Raw genomic sequence first — 19,807 nt, forward strand, 5'->3', positions numbered from 1 at the left:
ATATATGCAGTAAATTTAAAGATTATTTGTTCATATCAAATAATCAAATAAACAAAAACATAAGATCCACAATTTATTGTAGTCTTTATTTTCAATGAAAATAGATCATCTGCAATTTAATAAATGGGACTTTATTTGCAAATTCACGTGCAAATACAAATTCATGAATGATTGAAAAGCAATCACTGAAATTTTGGTTGACGTCAAAATCATGAGTTTAAAAACAAGTTGGAAAAATATGCTCCCCTATTTGAAGTCAGTTGTTTTTTTAGAACATTATTAGCTTTTTTTCAGCTTTTTTTATTGTATAGTATAACATATATACAAAGCAAAGAAATAAAAAAAGCAATAGTTTTCAAAGCATTCTTCAAAAAGTGGTTACAGGACAGATCCCAGAGTTTGTCATGGGCTACCAAACCATCCTCTCAGATTTCTCCTTCTAGCTGCTTCAGAATACAGTAGGCTAGAGGGCTTCATTATTAGCTTTTAATTCAATAATTAGTATTTTTAGTTTCTTTCCCTCGTTCTTTTGAGCTAGGATTGGGTTTTTAAATTGATTATGTATTGTTTGTTTTGTTTTCCTCCTAAACCCAAATTTTTTATTTGCTTTTTTTGAGCAGGCCCTTTTGGTCAATCGGCAGATAAATCAGTCTACTTTTAAAATAGGCCAGCTTTTACAAGTGATCCTTAGGTGAAATATTTCTTGTAAAATTGCTTTTTCCTTAGTCATAAGTAGTAAAATACCTTGGGGTGTTTTATCTTAAAATACCTTAAAGTAAATGGGAAACATTTTCTAATCTCTAGGATTTCTGCACGCTATCCTCTACAGTTAACTCCAAAAGTTTTTATAATAAATATTTAACTCCAATAGTGCCCAGTCTCTTTATGAATTCTGGCCTTTCTGGACTGACTCTGAAGACCTCGACTTTCACTCCTGCCTTTTGCTGATTCTTTTTCACTGGCCATTCCAGAAGCTGAAGGAAATATGATTTCAGGGATATTTAATTATAATTAATGTCAGAACTTTCTAGAAGTGTGTGTCATTTAGAAGACCATGTTTTAAGTATGATTGATTTTTCTCTTCACAGATTTCTTTAAGGGGAAAACAGTATTCAACCACTGGTTGCCAGGAATATGTTATAGTAATATCACCTTTCAGCTGGTGTCAGAGGCTACTTTTAATAAAAGTACCCTTGTGGAGTACAGTGGTATCAGTCATGAACCCAAACAGCACAGAACTGGTAAGTTTTCTGAAGAATCAAATTTAGTGGAAAAAGTAATTAATTTCATGCTGTATATATATATATATATATATATATATATATATATTCCTGCCTGAGAAATAGGCTGTCTGAAGCTAAAGAAGAAATGAAATATATTTTTAATAACTGATACAAATTTTCTATCAGTGTAAAAGGAACTAAGCAAACATTCAATAAGAAAATTCTAAAATACATCTATGTAATCATAGAATTATAATCTTGAAATAAAAGAAGTATTTAATACTATCAAAAGTTATAATTAAGTAAACTTAACTGAACCAAGTAGATACTGATCATTTTACAACCTTAGAAAATCCACATATAGCAGAAAAACAGAAGGGAGACATTCTAGTTCAGATGATCAGATTATTAAAGGGAAACTGTTGAAGTTTGGAAATATCTAAAATTTGCAGTCTTTAATTTTATAAATATGAAGCACTATTACCAGATGGACAGTAAAATGATGGATGAAACAAATGCATAACCACTAAAAACCCATTTCCAATATAAGCCAGATTGTGTAGTCATTCCAATGTGCCTGAGTCCGCAATGGAAATGATGAAGAGGCCACTGATATGAACACTGGGGACAGGTTATAATAGCCGCTGAAGCCCTTCTGAACTGAAGTTCTAAGATGTCACGATTTTCATTAATCAGGGCCAAGAAAACTAAACCATTCCAGCTAAACAAATAATTCCCTCATGTTGACATATAAGATTCTATTTGTATTTTTCTTTATTTAGTTCAAGTAAAGAAACATTAATTGAGTACTTTTTACCTGGGAGGTTTTCTAGGTAATGAGAGAAATGCTCACTGTCCTCAAAAAACTGAAGAGGTATCATGCAAATGTCAATAAAACAGTGTATAACATAAATATTTTAAAAAAAAGAGGTACACAGTTATATGAGAGCACAAAGGAGGGGAAATAAATTTTTACTAGAGGTTCATGGAAGACGTGACATTTGAGCTGATATTTGAAGGATAGGTGGAAACTGTTGCAGGCAGGGACCATATGCTGTGTCTTCATAATTTTCTATCTCTAGAAAAGTCTGGTTATATAATGCATATGCTCATTTTAGAGAGGTGAGGATGAAAGTCATATTTGCAATTAAGTATACATGCCTTTAAAGGCAGCTTATTTATACAAATCTATGGAACTATATCACATGGAGTCCTTTTATTTCTCTTTTGTAAATCTACAAATCTACAAAATCAAATCTATATTTGATTCATTAGTAGATTAATGATTTACTATAATAAGTTTAAAATATATGTTAATGAAAATTCTCTCTCTCTTACAGCCCCTTATCCACCCCGAAATATTTCAGTTCGTATTGTAAACTTGAACAGAAACAATTGGGAAGAACAGAGTGGCAGTTTCCCAGATGAATCATTCATGAGGTCACAAGATACAATGGAAAACAAACTCTTCCATTTTACAGATGAAACTCCTGAAATACCCTCTGGCAATATTTCTTCTGGTTGGCCTGATTTTAATAGCAGTGACTATGAAACTACATCTCAGCCGTATTTTTGGAACAGTGCATCTGCAACTCCTGAAAGTGAAGATGAATTTGTCAGTGTAGTTCCCATGGAATATGAAAATAACAATACACTCAGTGAGACTGAGAAATCAACATCAGGCTCTTTCTCTTTTTCCCCTGTGCAAATGATTTTGAGCTGGTTACCACCAAAACCACCCACTGCCTTTGATGGTTTCCATATTCACATCGAAAGAGAAGGTAAAGCAATAGGAAATCAGAAGAAATGAGATATGAGATATGGTACAATCAAAGGAAAAGAAATTGAAATGGAAAGAAAGAATGATGGCAGTCAGTTCATGCCTAAAGACAAATGGCAAAGAAAAGGAAGATTTAATTGAGTATACAATGCAGGCTAAGACTAGAAAAAAAACGGACAGGTTAGATGAAAATCAGGAGATTTGAGTAACCCATACATTGCCAACGAGTGGCAACTGTGCACATTTCAATGCCCAATATTTCATAAACCCCAGGCTACTGAGGAAAACCTTCTATTTGGAAAGATCTTGAGTTAAAGGTCTTACCATCACAAATTATAGACTATGCTGGAGAAATTTTCTGTTTTCTTGTATGCAACTTTGTGAAGCATGCAACAAAGAATGTTTTGGGCAAATGGCCACCTCCCCAAGAATATCAAAGCTGGGTACTTCTTATCTAGCTATCCATATTTTCTTTACGGTGTTCCTTTCTGGAATCAACATCACTACATTTTCTCAGGAGTTATTAATAAAATAGAAAATATACAGCAATTGGTAATTCAAATGTAGCTACTAAATTATATCTTTATTTAATTTATCCAGAATTTGTGATTCATTTTTTGTATTTTTAGCCCACTAATTTGTGGAAATAGGGCTCTGGCATTTGGCAAATTTGAATGAGATTCAAATGAATCATATTTGAATTGTTAGTATGGTAGGTTTTTTATGGTTATTTATTCTTTGTTGTCTTTATACAAAGACATACTTCATTTTATACTTTACAGTGCAGTACTTTGGGTGGCAGAGGTCATGAAGTTGTCAAAATTTGAAGTTAAAATGACAACCTTCTTTTCAAAAATAGGATATCAGGGTTATGTCATCGCTTATATGACAAATTGTTCACCTCTATTTTAGTTAATAGAATAAAGCAAACATCTATGGATTCCTCTATACTAGATGATTGAGAAATCAACCATATTCAAATATTATATAACATTGAAATCCTTTATCATTCCCAATTATTTGAGTCAAAAATCTCAACATTTGTCTGGAGTTGCTTATATAACAAAAGTTCCTTTCATCTGTCTTTTATTTTTTTGTTCCTTTATATATTCTATGGAAAATTAGATCTTTGTAACTTAGAAAATTTTTTACTGCCTATTCCATAAAGGTTCAATCAGGCTTTTCTCTGACTGCAGTGTGTTCTTTTGAAGGCTATTCTAGACACCAAATGATGATAATGACTTCAAATGAAGTAATAAACAGCAGGAGATGGACCTTGAAGCCATGAAGAATTGCTTTTACTTTTAGAAGTTTCTGGAAACACACAGATAAAGGAAAAATATCACGATTGTCTGGAAATACATCCAGGAGAAAAAATTCTAACCAGAAATAATTCAGTGCATTTTAAGGCATTTCTGGTTATTTGATGCTACCACAAAGAAGTTACAAGATATTAAGTGCTTGCTATTTTTTATTCCTTAAATCAAAATGATTAACTCAGCTCATTCTATCTTCTCCTAACATTTTACTTCTATTTTGTACACAAAAAGTTATTGGGTAACAATATAGAAACATAAAGTATGTACTCATTTTTAGTTTTGATTTGGACATTCTATTTTAGTTTGGTTATTTAAAATTTTAAGAAAAACAATTTAAACTGTTGTTCATCCTTCCTTTATATTACCTTTAGTTTAGAGGTATTCTTGAACTTGACAGAAGGAAGGAGGCAATTAAAAAATATTTATTTTGTATTAATTGGCATGTCTGTGGCCAGAGTCCTTTCAAGGGTCAGCTCATATGTATTTTCTTTTTTATATATGATTTAGAAAACTTTACTGAACATTTGACAGTGGATGAAGAAGCACATGAATTTGTTGCTGAACTGAAGGATCCTGGGAAATATAAATTATCTGTGACAACCTTTAGTTCTGCAGGATCTTGTGAAACTCGAAAAAGTCAGTCAGCAAAATCACTCAGCTTTTATATCAGTAAGTACCAAAGAGACTATTCTGTACTTACAGGGGAGCTAGAACAATAAAACTGGTGAGATTAGTGATGTTTGAGTGTCAATTATTAGCGATCCTGAGAATTCTTTAAGGTCAGAAGATCTGGGATCCATGAGATTTTTGACATAAGGGAAATATATGTATATTTAATAGTAACAAACCTACCCAGAGATTTAACTTGCGGATTTTTTTATGTTATTATAATTGAACATTTATTAAACTGACCTGCCATGCTAGCAATAACAAACTCTCCAAGGACATAAGGACATGGACACACAGTTTGGGAAACATGATTTTTGTTTGAGGCCATAATGAAAATTTATCTTGTAGGACTGTGTAAGAAAACCTCATTAGAGTATTAAAATTACTATGGCACTCAAAGGAAAGGCAGACCTAGGTGTAGTTAAACCCTAGCAGTCCCCATAAATGTGGTAGAAAAAGACAAAGCTAGAGAGCCCTTTAATCTCTCTGGGTCAAGTCCTAAAAGCTCTCTGTGTCTCCAAATGTCAAGGACTAGGGTAGCTTTTACTGATTGCATAAGAGGTCATAGCAGAAGAATAGCTTCTAAAGGCTGCACAAATAGTCCAGTTCCCTGTAATATTTTGTGTAGTTAAATTACTCTATTTACTGGAACTTTAGAAGCCAAACATCAGTTACCTAGCTTATTGGGAGTTAAATGTGTTTCTGATCATCAGAAAGAAAAACCAGAAGGCAATGGTTACAAATTACTCCTGGAAAAAGATAACCACCATACCAAAATTTCACCTTTTAGCAACAATCCTCAAAAGGGGAGAAAAGTAGTGGAGATGGCAGGCAAGAAATCAGTTTATTCAGCAGCTTAAAAATGTTGAAAATATCTCATATAACATTATTACTTTAAGACACCGGAAAGATGACTGCTGGTGAAATGATTGAGTGGTCCCTTAGACATGCGCTCAGGATTTTTGTCACTGCTTTGCTTGCAAAGTATGGTCTCTTTTGCATGAGATCACTTGAGAATAAAAACAAAGCTTAGAATTCAGCTCTTCCAATGGGGCTAAAAATGTTTCAGTGACCGAAAGAATTTCCTGTCTACCAGCAGAAACCCATCTCAAGTGTTACAGCTCCCATGAAAACCTCCCTCAACTATTTTGGGCAGGCTGGCTTTTCCCCTCTCTGGTTTCCTATTGTGCTTCATGTTGCCCAGTGCAAAATAAAGAACCTATTAGCACATGGAATTTTCCTAGAATTGTTTTTGTATATCTTGCTTCTCATACCAAATTATAAAATCCTAGATGGGGATCATATTTATTTGCTTAATTATTCACTCTTTTATGCACTTCACAGCCAAATTTATGCATCAAGCAATCTGCTCTATTTTTAGAGCATCCAAAGTGACTAGTGCTATTCAGAATATGCCAGAATTACCCCAAAATATGATTATTTCAAACAGATGCATCTTAACATTCTTCCAGAAAAATATAGGCCCCATAAATTTTGTTTATTCTCTTCCAATAAAAGAATGACAATTTTAATGCTTAAGATATTCTGCTCTGCAGTAATTAGTTATTTATGTGTACTGTGTATAATTCTTTGCTTTTAAAGAAAGAATACTGCAGGTGTTAATTCTTATACTTAACAAGGTACATGAGCAACAAATGAGAGTGGTTTAATTTTCCTCAACATAGTGATCTCACACACTAGCTACATCTTAATTGCAGCCCATTTTCCTAACCAAGCTGTTTCAGACATTCTGGGGTTGAACTTTCATATTAAGATATATTAGAATAAGATTGATATTTTTATGGTTGCGTTATGATATGCATGTAGCTTTGAAAACTTTTTTCAGAGATGAGAATTAACATAGAAATTTACATTAGTTCCCCAACAGCTTGATGAAGGGAATATATTTTTTATTCCTATTTTTTAGGTGGGAAAATTAAATTGTAGGAAGTTTGTAACTTTCACAAGTTTTGGTACCAGGATTAGAAGCTAGGAATAGCTGATAATCAAGTTGTCCATTTCCATGTAGCCTGCAATGATCCGTTGCCTTGAGTTATCAGGTAGTCCAAATGTAAAAACATTAAAAAAGTGAATTTGTTTGCTTCACCCTACTTCTCTCTGTGCCTCTACTACACTAGTAGTCTTCCTAACAGTGCTATTACTTCACGCTTATGTGGTTCTCTAACACGTTATCTCATCTGCTCCCAAGGACAGCCTTGTAAAGTAGATTAATCAGATGCATCATGATGGCTAAAAAAGCACTGACCCAAGAGACAGAAAGTCTGGGTTGGGTCCCTGTGTTCACCAGCTCTGTGACATCAGGCAGGTCATTCATGTCTCTGGGCCTCGGTTTCCTCATCAGTAAAGTAAGGCTTTGGAGGACTAAAATCCTCTTCAGTTCTAACATTCTATGGTTTATCGATTTGACAGATGAAATGACTGAGATTCAGGAATGTGAAATCATTTGCCCAAGTTGACATCACCAATAATGAATAAACTGAGTTTTGGATCAACTCTCTTATCTCCAAACCAATGTTTTTCACTTTTCCAGGGAGTCTCAGACAGGGCTTAAGAGCATGGATTTTAGAACCAGAATTCCTGGTTTGAATCCCAGTTCTACTTAACCTAACTCTGCCTCAATTCTCTCTTTTGAAAGTGAGGTTAATAATAATATCTATCTCATAGGCTTGTTATGAAAGTTAAAGGGTTAAATTATGTAACCACATATAAACTTAAAACAATGCCTAATATACAGTAGGCACTATATCTCTGCTATCATTATTATTTTTTTATTGTTACTATTAATTCTCTTGTACCATTTATCCCAAGCCTGCCCTCCTCAGCCTCCCAGAGCCACTTGCTCCTTTTCCTTTCCTGGGTTCCAACCTAAAAATCCTCAATTTCTCTTACAGAACTAAGCAAATGAAAGGAGGATGCACATTTGCATTTCAACAGGGAATTTCAGTAGATAATAATCACCTTAACATTTCTTTAGTCCTTTCTATGTGTCAGGCACTATGCTAATAACCATCTTAGAAACCTAAGAGAACAAAGCACTTCTTTGAAGCCATTTGTAAAGAGGGACCCACCTTGTCCCTCCAATTATCATCCAGGTTTTAGCCAACTCCTGTAATTGAGCCAGTCCGTTGCCCATTTTTCTCTAATATGGTCATGGCCTGCCTCTTTGATACTGTGTTGCCAAATTTAATAAATTTGCACACAATTGTAGTAGAGCCTAATTTGAATCTCAGATTAATTATTTCTAGAGATGAAATATCCTAACAGCAAAGGAATTATAAACACTGATGCAATGTCACATTGCCGTACCCCCTCTTTGTTAAAAGAGAAGCGGATTTTCTCTAGTCGAGAATTTCCTTATTTCAGATACACATCGCAGTTGAAATGGAGTTGCTGTCTCAGTACAACTGTTTTTTGCTGCTGCTTAAGCCAAGGCAAGGTCATGGCATTGAAGACTAAGTATGCAGAGGATCTGAAGAGCTGCCAGGCTGGCTGCCAATCTTACTTTGAATATCTTTTTGAGAGCAAAAAGGAAAACAATAGGATTTTTTAAACCAGAAACTTTTTGTCTCAACCAGCTCAGCTTGAAGCCTCACTTGTGTTCTGGTTTGGAAATTCTAGGTCCTTCAGGAGAGTGGATTGAAGAACTGACCGAGAAGCCCCAGCATGTAAGTGTTCATGTCTTAAGCTCAACCACTGCTTTGATGTCCTGGACATCTTCCCAAGAGAACTACAACAGCACGATTGTATCCGTGGTGTCGCTGACCTGCCAGAAACAAAAGGAGAGCCAGAGGCTTGAGAAGCAGTACTGCACTCAGGTAAAGGGAAGGGAATGCTGCAGCATCCTACCCCACTAAAGCACAGCCACGCAGAGGCCACACACGCAGACCACGGCAAGAAGCTGTGCTGGGTTTCACCGGGCAGGGTGTAAGTGGTGGTACCAAGCACCAGGAGAGTGGCCAGGAAATGAGTAAGCACAGCCCTTTCTACTGCACTGTCACCTTCCTTTTCCTTTGGAGGAGACTCCACATTGAGGGACGTGGTCCTTTTACTCTCGTTCCTTTAGTCAGGAGCATTTTGTAAGCACCTACGATGTGCCAGGTGCTGACACAGGTGTTGGAGATCATTTAATGTTCTCCTCTTATAGAGCTCATAATATAGTGGGAATAATGGATAGGTGAACATCCAAATATCTGCACAGTTTCGAATAAGGTCTAGGCTAAAAGTAAATGACAAAGAGGCACTGGCACTCACAGAAAGGAGGAGGAATGAGCTTCACTGCCAGTGTCCCCACTCTTCCCTGAAAGTGCATTAGTTACTGTGCAACTGTGTGCTCACTGGGGCCTTTGTGCGATGCTAGAGATGAGGACAAATTAAATGTGAACATGGATTTCATGGTGCTTAGAGTCTGGCCCTCCGTGTAGGTACATTGAATGCATTCCTTTGAATTTGCCATCATCATGGATATATTTTATGTATCTGTGTGTTGCTTTGTGTATGAGTTCATATATGAACGATTAGGGGAAATGGGGATTTCTGTTATATTCCTGCTAATGACCACTTTATCCATTAATAAACACATGTTGAACATAATGTCACTGCTCAAGGAGCCTTATATAAAGGATTTGGTCAATTCTTCAAAGTACACGTGTCCTTGGCTTTCTTTCCACAGACTTGCACACAATCAGAAATATCAGAATTAAGAAGCATCATGTGTATGTATATTTCTTTTTATATGTGATCAACCTTTATCCATAAATATGTTTGCGACAACTTGCAAGAATGTATGATAACTGTGTGACAAAGTCACAAAGAAAGGCACATCAGTCTTTTAGCTTTACAAGTAAAGAAATGTCAGCACCAAGAAGCAGAATATTTAAGGGGCCTATGAAGTCGCATAGTCTCAGAGGGGAGACCAGGGCCCAGGTGGTCTGACTTCCAGGCCAGAGCTGCTGCTGTTGGGTGGCATGTGCTACTCTAGGGGAGGCGGCCCTCACCGCCTGTCCTGATAGAGTCTAGAGTTAAACAGACTTGGGTTTCAGACCCGATTTTAACAGTTCCCAGCTATGGGCAGCTTTCTTCATCTCTATAAATCTCAGCGTCTTAATCAATATTACAGAAAGAAGAATGCTTACTTCATAGGTTGTAATAAAGATAAAAGACTTGATGCTTTAATGTAGTGCCTGGAGCATAGTAATAGTAATGTGAGCAAAAATCTAGCTTTCACTGTTGTATGGAGCTCACAGAATGCTCTTGGATCAAGGGAGGGAAATGGAGAGGTCCTATGGTCCTTTGTAGAAAAATTCACAAATCTGCACTGAATGTACAGAAGAGAGCTAACAGACAGAGAATGACATAAACATAAAAATGAAAAGACCATTTCAGACTCAAGGGGATCTTTATATCATCTGGCTCACCTCTGTTATTTAATAATCGAGCATATAGTTCTTCCACCTTATGATCTCTAGTTCCTCCTGTTTCTTTAGCTGATAGAACTGGTGCCTAGTTGGAGATACCTTGAGCTAGAGAGAATTCTTTGGAATGGAGACTAAGCCAGACAGGCATGGAGAGAAGAAAGACTGTAATGCAAAAATTGGGGGGGAAATTGGGTAGCAATGTATAGAATAATTCTCTAGAACATAAAGTACGTTTTGTTTAGTACCTAGCATGGGGGAACATGTTTCCTTCCCACCACCAAATGCACCCCTTAGGGAAGCCCGGGACAAATAAAAAGGCCTGGAGGGATAAAGTGTAGATACATGCTGGTGACTCGTGAAATAAGAAATTAGGGGGAAAACGGTGTTTATGATTTGTTACCAAGGCAAGTCATCTTCAGTACCATTGCCCTCGTGTCATTTTGTTGTTATTGCATGGTATATGTCATATTATTGCTTATTTTTAAAAAGTACAATGTCCCTAAATGAATTTATTGTGATGGCACATTTAAGTGACTCTGATTCCTGATAGTCACTTGATTAATTGGAATTAATTACTGCCTATAATATTATCAACTTAAAGCAATTCTGCCATCACCTTGAAACAATCTACACTTTTTCTGTCCTGTGTTATTCTAAATATTCTTGATGGGTAGAATGAGGATTTAATGAGCTAGGTCGGCACTCACAGGTATGGTGGGATGTCTACAATGTGTTGTTAAGTTCAAAAAAAAAGTTTGGAGCAATGTTAATAATATTATATCTATATGATTTGAAATTGTATTATTTATATAAATGCACGTGGAGGAAGGTCTGGAAGGATGCCCGTCAAATTAGTGGAATTTGTGGGAGGAGGACAGAGAGAGAAAGTCTTTCAATTTACTTCATTTACTTTTCTGTTGTGCAAATGATTTTCACAATGAAAATGTATTCATTTTATCTTTTTAAAATGTACTTTAAAGAAATAAAATGCATATGTTTATTTGTAGTTCTTCTCTTTAGGAAATTCTCTGTCCAAGAGAACATATAGCTGACTAACTTTGTTTATACGTCTTCCAGGAGAATTAAAAATCTAAAACCTGGGCAAGAAACATTATTATGAAAGAGTATCAATCGAAAAGGAAAGATGGAAGATTGAATTTAATTCAATTCAATCTTATTTGGGTCTGACCAATAGAAAAGAAATTTTGGTATGCCTCCCCCTTGCATTCACATATAGGACAAGCTACACCAATTCAAATAATAAAATTTATACCTGTGTAGAATCAGATTCTGCTATTGTTTATAAATAAATGAAGTAAATGAGTTGACTCAGGCAGTCCGAATAGAGAATCTGTGTTCTTAACCACCAAGCATGGCTGTCTTAAATGTTGGATGCACTACTGAACAAAGTAGGGCACCTCTTAATCTGGTAGTTAAATCTTCAATCCTTGTGTGCATCCATATCAACTTCAAGAAACACATTTTATTTTCTATATGCTACACTATTTTTCTCTATATGGTATTTGTTACAGTAACAAAGTTTTTGTTTTGTTTTTATTTTTGAAAAAGAACTCATCTCATTGAGAAATGTTCTCTGCAGCCTTATTTTATGGGATTGCTACAGCCTTGCAAAATGCTTGCAATTCTCTCTCAAGGCCTAGTCCAGGACTTCCCTGCATATGAATTGGAAGTCACACACCAGGCTTCCAGTCCTAGTGCAGAGTCAAAATACGTGACCTTGGCCGTTCTCTGGCTTCATTTTCCTGATCTATTAAATGAGAGATGTGGACTAGATAACCTCTGATGTCATTTCCATTTCTCTAATTGGATATTGTATGCCTCTAAAGGATGAGAGACTTGAGGTGTTCCGGCATGAATGTGTTCACATAAATCTTCCTAATTTTGAAATCTGACCTTCCCCAGCCTGAGTATAGGCCTCTGAATTTCAAATGCATCTGTGGTTCCATGAAGATTCTCTGAATACTACTTTAGCTTTTGTGTCACATTCTGAGAGCCCAGCTGTAAATAAATCTTGTTGGGTGTTTGGTTTAAAGGTGAACTCAAGCAAACCTGTTATTGAAAATCTGGTTCCTGGTGCCCAGTACCAGGTTGTGATGTATCTGAGAAAAGGACCTTTGATTGGGCCACCTTCAGATCCTGTGACATTTGCTATTGGTGAGTTTTCAGCCTAAAACAAGAATAATAGCTTATCTTTATCAGAGTGGAGGGGTGCGGCATGCAAGCTCAAATCATTATCGTTATTTTTGGGAGGCCCATACCAGTTCTCTCAATATTCTACCTTTCGAATAATAACTGACTAGAATTGTAGAGATGGAAGACATCCTTAGCATTTATTACTCGGGAACATAAAATCAGAGGCAACTATATTTAATTTAGTTTTCAGTGATTGTATCAGATCAGCAAAAACCTGGTTAGTAAGTAAAAGTTTGAGGCCATTGCTCGGATAGTAAACATTCTTCTCCGCTTTCTCTTTTCGTGCCTCCCTCCCCCTTCTTAGTTCCCACCGGAATAAAGGATTTAATGCTCTATCCCTTGGGGCCAACAGCAGTGGTTCTGAGCTGGACCAGACCTTACTTAGGAGTTTTCAGAAAGTACGTGGTTGAGATGTTTTATTTCAACCCCACAACAATGACGTCAGAGTGGACAACCTACTATGAAATAGCAGCCACTGTCTCCTTGACTTCCTCACTGGTAATCTCTCCTTAACCAGCGCCACACTTCCCTGTGCAAACAGAAGCACCTTTCCTTAGCTAGCACGTCTTGGAAAAAGTCTTCTCTAAATTAGATCTCTTTGTAGCTTGTTACTGTTAAGGTTTCGGGGCTGTTTTTTTTTTCTTTTTTAAAGAAACAATATGTGAGGCTAGTTTTCACCACATTTTTTATTTGCCTAACAAATTTGCTTAAAGCAGAGAAGAGCTATCAAGTAGTTGTTTTTCTGGGCTCCTGAGAAAAGATAAGAGATTTCCCTTGGGCATGGTCAAGACTTCCTAAAGATAACTAATCTGGGCATCTACACATCGCTCTAATAACAATACTGCCAGGCCATTAGAGATGGCTTTTAAAGAGTAGGAAATTGCAAAATGAAACTCATATTGGAAGTCTTTAACCATATGCTTTTGAATTACCTGAAAAATTATATTTTTTATTTCATTCTATTTATGCCTCACCTCATTCTAGAAAGAAGTTTTTTTTATTATAGAAAATTTGAGAAACACAGAAAGGCACAGAAAAAAAAGTAAAAATCATTTATTAATTTTTCATGACCTAATATAAGTAACGCAAGTTCAAAAATATTATTTTCTCTCCTTACCTTTTGTGTCCTTGCTTTTTTATTTCCCCGATTCAGAGAATAGCTAATCTGTTGCCAGCATGGTACTACAACTTCCGGGTTACCATGGTGACATGGGGAGACCCAGAAATGAGCTGTTGTGACAGTTCCACCATCAGCTTCATAACAGGTGAGTGAGGTGTGGGAAGTGGTTTCCTAAGGAGAGAACATTGTTTTGAGGTGGTGCTGAGGTTGCAGAAAGTGTCAACCATTCACCAATATAGTTTAAGGATCAATTTCATGGGAGATAACATGCTTGATTCTCATAATACATTAAATTGTTTAGATGATAGGCTTTAAAAATTAAAATAAAAATTTTACTCTGAATTATTGCCCTTGACTTATTTTTATTCTGAGTCACTGCCCTTGACTTACGTGTTCCATGTTTCAAATTGATTAGTTAGAGATGTAGCAGGCAGAACATTCAGCTTCACACTGCACACCCAATTGATTTTACCCATTTGATGATTGTATTTGTTACAGTGGGTTCCATTTCCTTATTTTTTTTGATTAATTAAAAAAATTAACAACAAACAAAACAATATCATTCCATTCTACATATATAATCAGTAAGTAATTCTTAATACCATCACATAGTTGCATATTCATCATTTTTAGAACATTTGCATCGATTTAGAAAAAGAAATAAAAAGACAACAGAAAAAGAAATAAAACAATAATAGAGAAAAAAAAGTTATACATACTATACCCCTTACCCCTTGCTTTCATTTACCACTAGCATTTCAAACCAAATTTATTTTAACATTTCTTCCCCCTATTGTTTATTTTTATTCCATATGTTCTACTCTTTTGTTGATATGTTAGATAAAAGGAGCATCAGACACAAGGTTTTCACATTCACAAAATCACATTGTGAAAGCTATATCATTGTTCAATCATCATCAAGAAACATGGCTACTGGAACACAGCACTACATTTTCAGGCAGTTCCCTCCAGCCTCTCCACTACATTTTGAACAAGGTGATATGTACTTAATGTGTAAGAATAACCTCCAGGATAACCTCTCAACTCTGTTTGGAATCTGTCAGCCATTTACACGTAGTCTCATTTCACTCTTCCCCCTTTTGGTCGAGAAGGTTCTCTCAATCCCTTGATGTTAATTCTAGGGTTTTTCTCAGTCCGTTGATGCTGAGTCTCAGCTCATTTCAGGATCTCTGTCCCACGTTGCCAGGAAGGTCCACACCCCTGGAAGTCATGTTCCACGCAGAGAGGGGGAGGGTGGTGAGACTGCTTGTCATGTTGGCTAGAGGGAGAGGCCACATCTGAGCAACAAAAGAGGCTCTCTTGGGGGTGACTCTTAGGCCTAAATTTTAAGTAGACTTGACCTATCCTTTGTGGGGTTAAGTTTCATATGAACAACCCCCAAGACTGGGGGCTCAGCCTATAGCTTTGGTTGTCCACAGTGCTTGTGAGAATATCAAGAATTCAACTTGGGGAAGTTGAATTTCTCCCCGCTCTCACCATTCCCCAAAGGGGGTTTGCAAATACTTTTCCACTCACTGATCAAATCACTCTGGGATTCATCGGGGCATCACTCTGGACAAACCAACAAAATCTCATGTCCTACCTGAGATTCGAAGTACTTATGACATTCAATCAAACAATCTATGTAAGTTATATTAGGAAATGCTCCAGTCAAAATCTAAATTTTGTAACAAATAAACATTTTTTGCTTTAGTCTCACACATAAGGTGACATTTTAAAATATTAATTACCATCTATTTTCAGCACCCTGCAATAATGACATTCCTTTATTCTTCCTCATCCAAAAACATTTTTAAAATTTGTACATTGTATATTTCACTATTGTGATACACTCTAGGCATTCCTAGATTATACCATCTCGATCTTTAACATCTATCTTTCTTTCTGATTTCATTTATGCCTCCAGCCCTCCTCCCTCTATCATTCTCACATGCAGCTTCATTCAGTGTTTTAGCATAATTATATTACAGTTAGGTAGTATTGTGCTGTACATTTCTGAGTTTTTGTATCCAGTCCTGTTGCACAGTCTGTATCCCTTCAGCTCCAATTACCCAATATCTTACCTTATTTCTATCTCTTGATGATCTCTGTTACCAATGACATATTCCAAGTTTATTCACTAATGTGAGTTCATATCAGTGAGACCATACAGTATTTGTCCTTTAGTTTTTGGCTAGTCTCACTCAGCATAATGTTCTCAAGGTCCATCCATGTTGTTACATACTTCATAAGTTTATTCTGTCTTAAAGCTGCATAATATTCCATCGTATGTATATACCACAGTTTGTTTAGTCACTCGTCTGTTGATGGACATTTTGGCTGTTTCCATCTCTTTGCAATTGTAAATAACGCTGCTATAAATATTGGTGTGCAAGTGTCCGTTTGTGTCTTTGCCCTTAAGTCCTCTGAGTAGATACCTAGAGGTGGTATCGCTGGGTCATATGGCAATTCTATATTCAGCTTTTTGAGGAACGGAACCGCCAAACTGCCTTCCACAGTGGTTGCACCATTTGACAATTCCCACGAACAGTGAACAAGTGTTCCTCTTTCTCCACATCCTCTCCAGCACTTGTCATTTTCTGTTTTGTTGATAATGGCCATTCTGGTGGGTGTGAGATAATATCTCATTGTGGTTTTGATTTACATTTCTCTAATGACCAGGGATGTTGAACATCTCTTTATGTGCCTTTTGGCCATTTGCATTTCCTCTTCTGAGAGTGTCTGTTCAAGTCTTTTTTCCATTTTGTAATTGGATTGGCTGTCTTTTTGTTGTTGAGTTGAACAATCTCTTTATAAATTCTGGATACTAGACCTTTATCTGATATGTCGTTTCCAAATATTGTCTCCCATTGTGTAGGCTGTCTTTTTACTTTCTTGATGAAGTTCTTTGATGCACAAAAGTGTTTAATTTTGAGGAGCTCCCATTTATTTCTTTTTTTCTTCAGTGCTCTTGCTTTACGTGTAAGGTCCATAAAACTGCCTCCAATTATAAGATTTATAATATATCTCCCTACATTTTCCTCTAACTGTTTTATGGTCTTAGACCTAATGTTTAGATCTTTGATCCATTTTGAGTTAACTTTTGTATAGAGTGTGAGATATGGGTCCTCTTTCATTCTTTTGCATATGGATATCCAGTTCACTAGGAACCATTTATTGAAGAGACTGTTCTGTCCCAGGTGAGTTGGTTTGACTGCCTTATCAAAGATCAAATGTCCATAGATGAGAGGGTCTATATCTGAGCACTCTATTATATTCCATTGGTCAGTATATCTATCTTTATGCCAGTACCATGCTGTTTTGACCATTGTGGCTTCATAATATGCCTTAAAGTCAGGCAGTGTGAGACCTCTAGCTTCGTTTTTTTTTTCCTCAAGATACTTTTAGCAATTTGGGGCACCCTGCGCTTCCAGATAAATTTGCTTATTGGTTTTTCTATTTTTGAAAAGTAGGTCGTTGGGATTTTGATTGGTATTACATTGAATCTGTAAATCAATTTAGGTAGAATTGACATCTTAACTATATTTAGTCTTCCAGTCCATGAACACGGTATGCCCTTCCATCTATTTAAGTCTTCTGTGATTTCTTTTAACAGTTGTAGTTTTCTTTGTATAGGTCTTTTGCCTCTTTAGTTAAATTTATTCCTAGTATTTTATTCTTTTAGTTGCAATTGTAAATGAAATTCGTTTCTTGATTTCCCCTCAGATTGTTCATTATTAGTGTATAGAAACACTACAGATTTTTGAATGTTGATCTTGTAACCTGCCACTTTGCTGTATTCGTGTATTAGCTGTAGTAGTTTTGCTGTGGATTTTCAGGGTTTTTGACATATAGTATCATATCATCTGCAAACAGTGATAGTTTTACTTCTTCCTTTCTAATTTTGATGCCTTATATTTCTTTTTCTTGTCTAATTGCTCTGGCTAGAACTTCCAACACAATGTTGAATAACAGTGGTGATAGTGGACATCTTTGTCTTGTTCCTGATCTTAGGGGGAAAGTTTTCAGTTTTTCCCCATTGAGGATGATATTAGCTGTGGGTTTTTCATATATTTCTTTTATCATTTTAAGGAAATTCCCTTGTATTCCTATCCTTTGAAGTGTTTTCAACAGGAAAGGATGTTGAATTTTGTCAAATGCCTTCTCTGCATCAATTGAGATGATCATGTGATTTTTCTGCTTTGATTTGTTGATATGGTGTATTACATTAATTGATTTTCTTATGTTGAATCATCCTTGCATACCTGGGATGAATCCTACTTGGTCATGATGTATAATTCTTTTAATGTGTTGCTGGATTCAATTTGCTAGAATTTTGTTGAGGATTTTTGCATCTATATTCATTAGAGAGATTGGTCTGTAGTATTCTTTTTTTGTAATATCTTTGCCTGGTTTTTGGTATAAGGGTGATGTTGGCTTCATAGAATGAATTAGGTAGCTTTCACTCCACTTCAGTTTTTTTGGAGAGTTTGAGCAGGATTGGTACTAATTCTTTCTGAAATGTTTGATAGAATTCACATGTGAAGCCGTCTGGTCCTGGACTTTTCTTTTTGGGAAGCTTTTTAGTGAATGATTCAATTTCTTTACTTGTGATTGGTTTGTTGAGGTCATCTATTTCATCTTGAGTCAAAGTTGGTTGTTCATGCCTTTTTAGGAAGTTAACCATTTCATTTACATTGTTGTATTTATTGGCATAAAGTTGTTCATAGTATCCTGTTATTACCTCCTTTATTTCTGTGGGGTCAGTGGTTGTCTCCTCTTCCATTTCTGATCTTATTTATTTGCATCCTCTCTCTTCTTCTTTTTGTCAATCTTGATAAGGGCCCATCAATCTTATTGATTTTCTCATAGAACCAACTTCTGGTCTTATTGATATTCTCAATTGTTTTCATGTTCTCAATTTCATTTATTTCTGCTCTAATCTTTGTTATTTCTTTCCTTTTGCTTGCTTTGGGGTTAGTTTGCGGTTCTTTCTCCAGTTCTTCCAAGTGGGCAGTTAATTCCTGAATTTTTGCCTTTTCTTCTTTTTTGATATGCATTTAGGGCAATAAATTTCCCTCTTAGCACTGCCTTTGCTGCATCCCATAAATTTTGATATGTTGTGTTTTCATTTTCATTTGCCTCGAGGTAATTACTGATTTCTCTTGTAATTTCTTCCTTGACCCACTGGTTGTTTAAGAGTGTGTTGTTGAACCTCCACATATTTGTGAATTTTCTGGCACTCTGCCTATTATTGATTTCCAACTTCATTCCTTATGATCTGAGAAAGTGTTGTGTATGATTTCAATCTTTTTAAATTTACTGAGACTTGCTTTGTGACCCAGCATATGGTCTATCTTTGAGAATGATCCATGAGCACTTGAGGAAAAGGTGTATCCTGCTGTTGTGGGGTGTAATGTCCTATAAATGTCTGTTAAGTCTAGCTCATTTATTGTAATATTCAAATTCTCTGTTTCTTTATTGATCTTCTGTCTAGATGTTCTGTCCATTGATGAGAGTGGGGAATTGAAATCTCCAACTATTGTGGTAGATGTGTCTATTTCCCTTTTCAGTGTTTGCCTCATGTATTTTGGGACATTCTGGTTCTATGCACAAATATTTATGATTGCTATGTCTTCATATTGAATTGTTCCTTTTATTAGTACATAGTATCCTTCTTTGTCTCTTTTAACTGTTTTACATTTGAAGTCTAATTTGTTGGATATTAGTATAGCTACTCCTGCTCTTTTCTGGCTGTTATTTGCATGGAATATCTTTTCCCAACTTTTCACTTTCAACCTATGTTTATCTTTGGGTCTAAGATGTGTTTCCTGTAGACAGTATATAGAAGAATCCTGTTTTTTAATCCATTCTGCCAGTCTATGTCTTTTGATTGGGGAGTTCAATCCATTAACATGTAGTGTTATTACTGTATGGGTAGTACTTTCTTCTACCATTTTGCCTTTTGTATTTTATATGTCATATCTAATTTTCCTTCTTTCTACACTCTTCTCCACACCTCTCTCTTCTCTCTTTTCATATCTGTC

The 19,807-nt window shown here is 35.9% G+C and overlaps 1 protein-coding gene across 5 annotated transcripts in view; it reads left to right on the forward strand.

Annotated features, from left to right (window-relative positions):
• PTPRO (protein tyrosine phosphatase receptor type O) overlaps positions 1 to 19,807 on the forward strand; it is a 129,618-nt gene that overhangs the window by 40,529 nt on the left and 69,282 nt on the right. For all 5 annotated transcript variants that reach the window (XR_013179572.1, XM_077170185.1, XM_077170184.1 and 2 more), the window contains 7 exons: positions 1,089 to 1,241; positions 2,564 to 3,004; positions 4,830 to 4,991; positions 8,631 to 8,827; positions 12,481 to 12,601; positions 12,945 to 13,138; positions 13,794 to 13,905. Coding sequence is in view for 4 of the 5 variants with exons in the window: in XM_077170185.1 (XP_077026300.1) it covers positions 1,089 to 1,241; positions 2,564 to 3,004; positions 4,830 to 4,991; positions 8,631 to 8,827; positions 12,481 to 12,601; positions 12,945 to 13,138; positions 13,794 to 13,905 (1,380 nt within the window). In the remaining variant the exon portion in view is untranslated. The remainder of the gene's footprint in view (positions 1 to 1,088; positions 1,242 to 2,563; positions 3,005 to 4,829; positions 4,992 to 8,630; positions 8,828 to 12,480; positions 12,602 to 12,944; positions 13,139 to 13,793; positions 13,906 to 19,807) is intronic.

Source organism: Tamandua tetradactyla, chromosome 7 (genome assembly GCF_023851605.1).
Source record: "Tamandua tetradactyla isolate mTamTet1 chromosome 7, mTamTet1.pri, whole genome shotgun sequence".
Classification (NCBI taxonomy): Eukaryota; Metazoa; Chordata; class Mammalia; order Pilosa; family Myrmecophagidae; genus Tamandua; species Tamandua tetradactyla.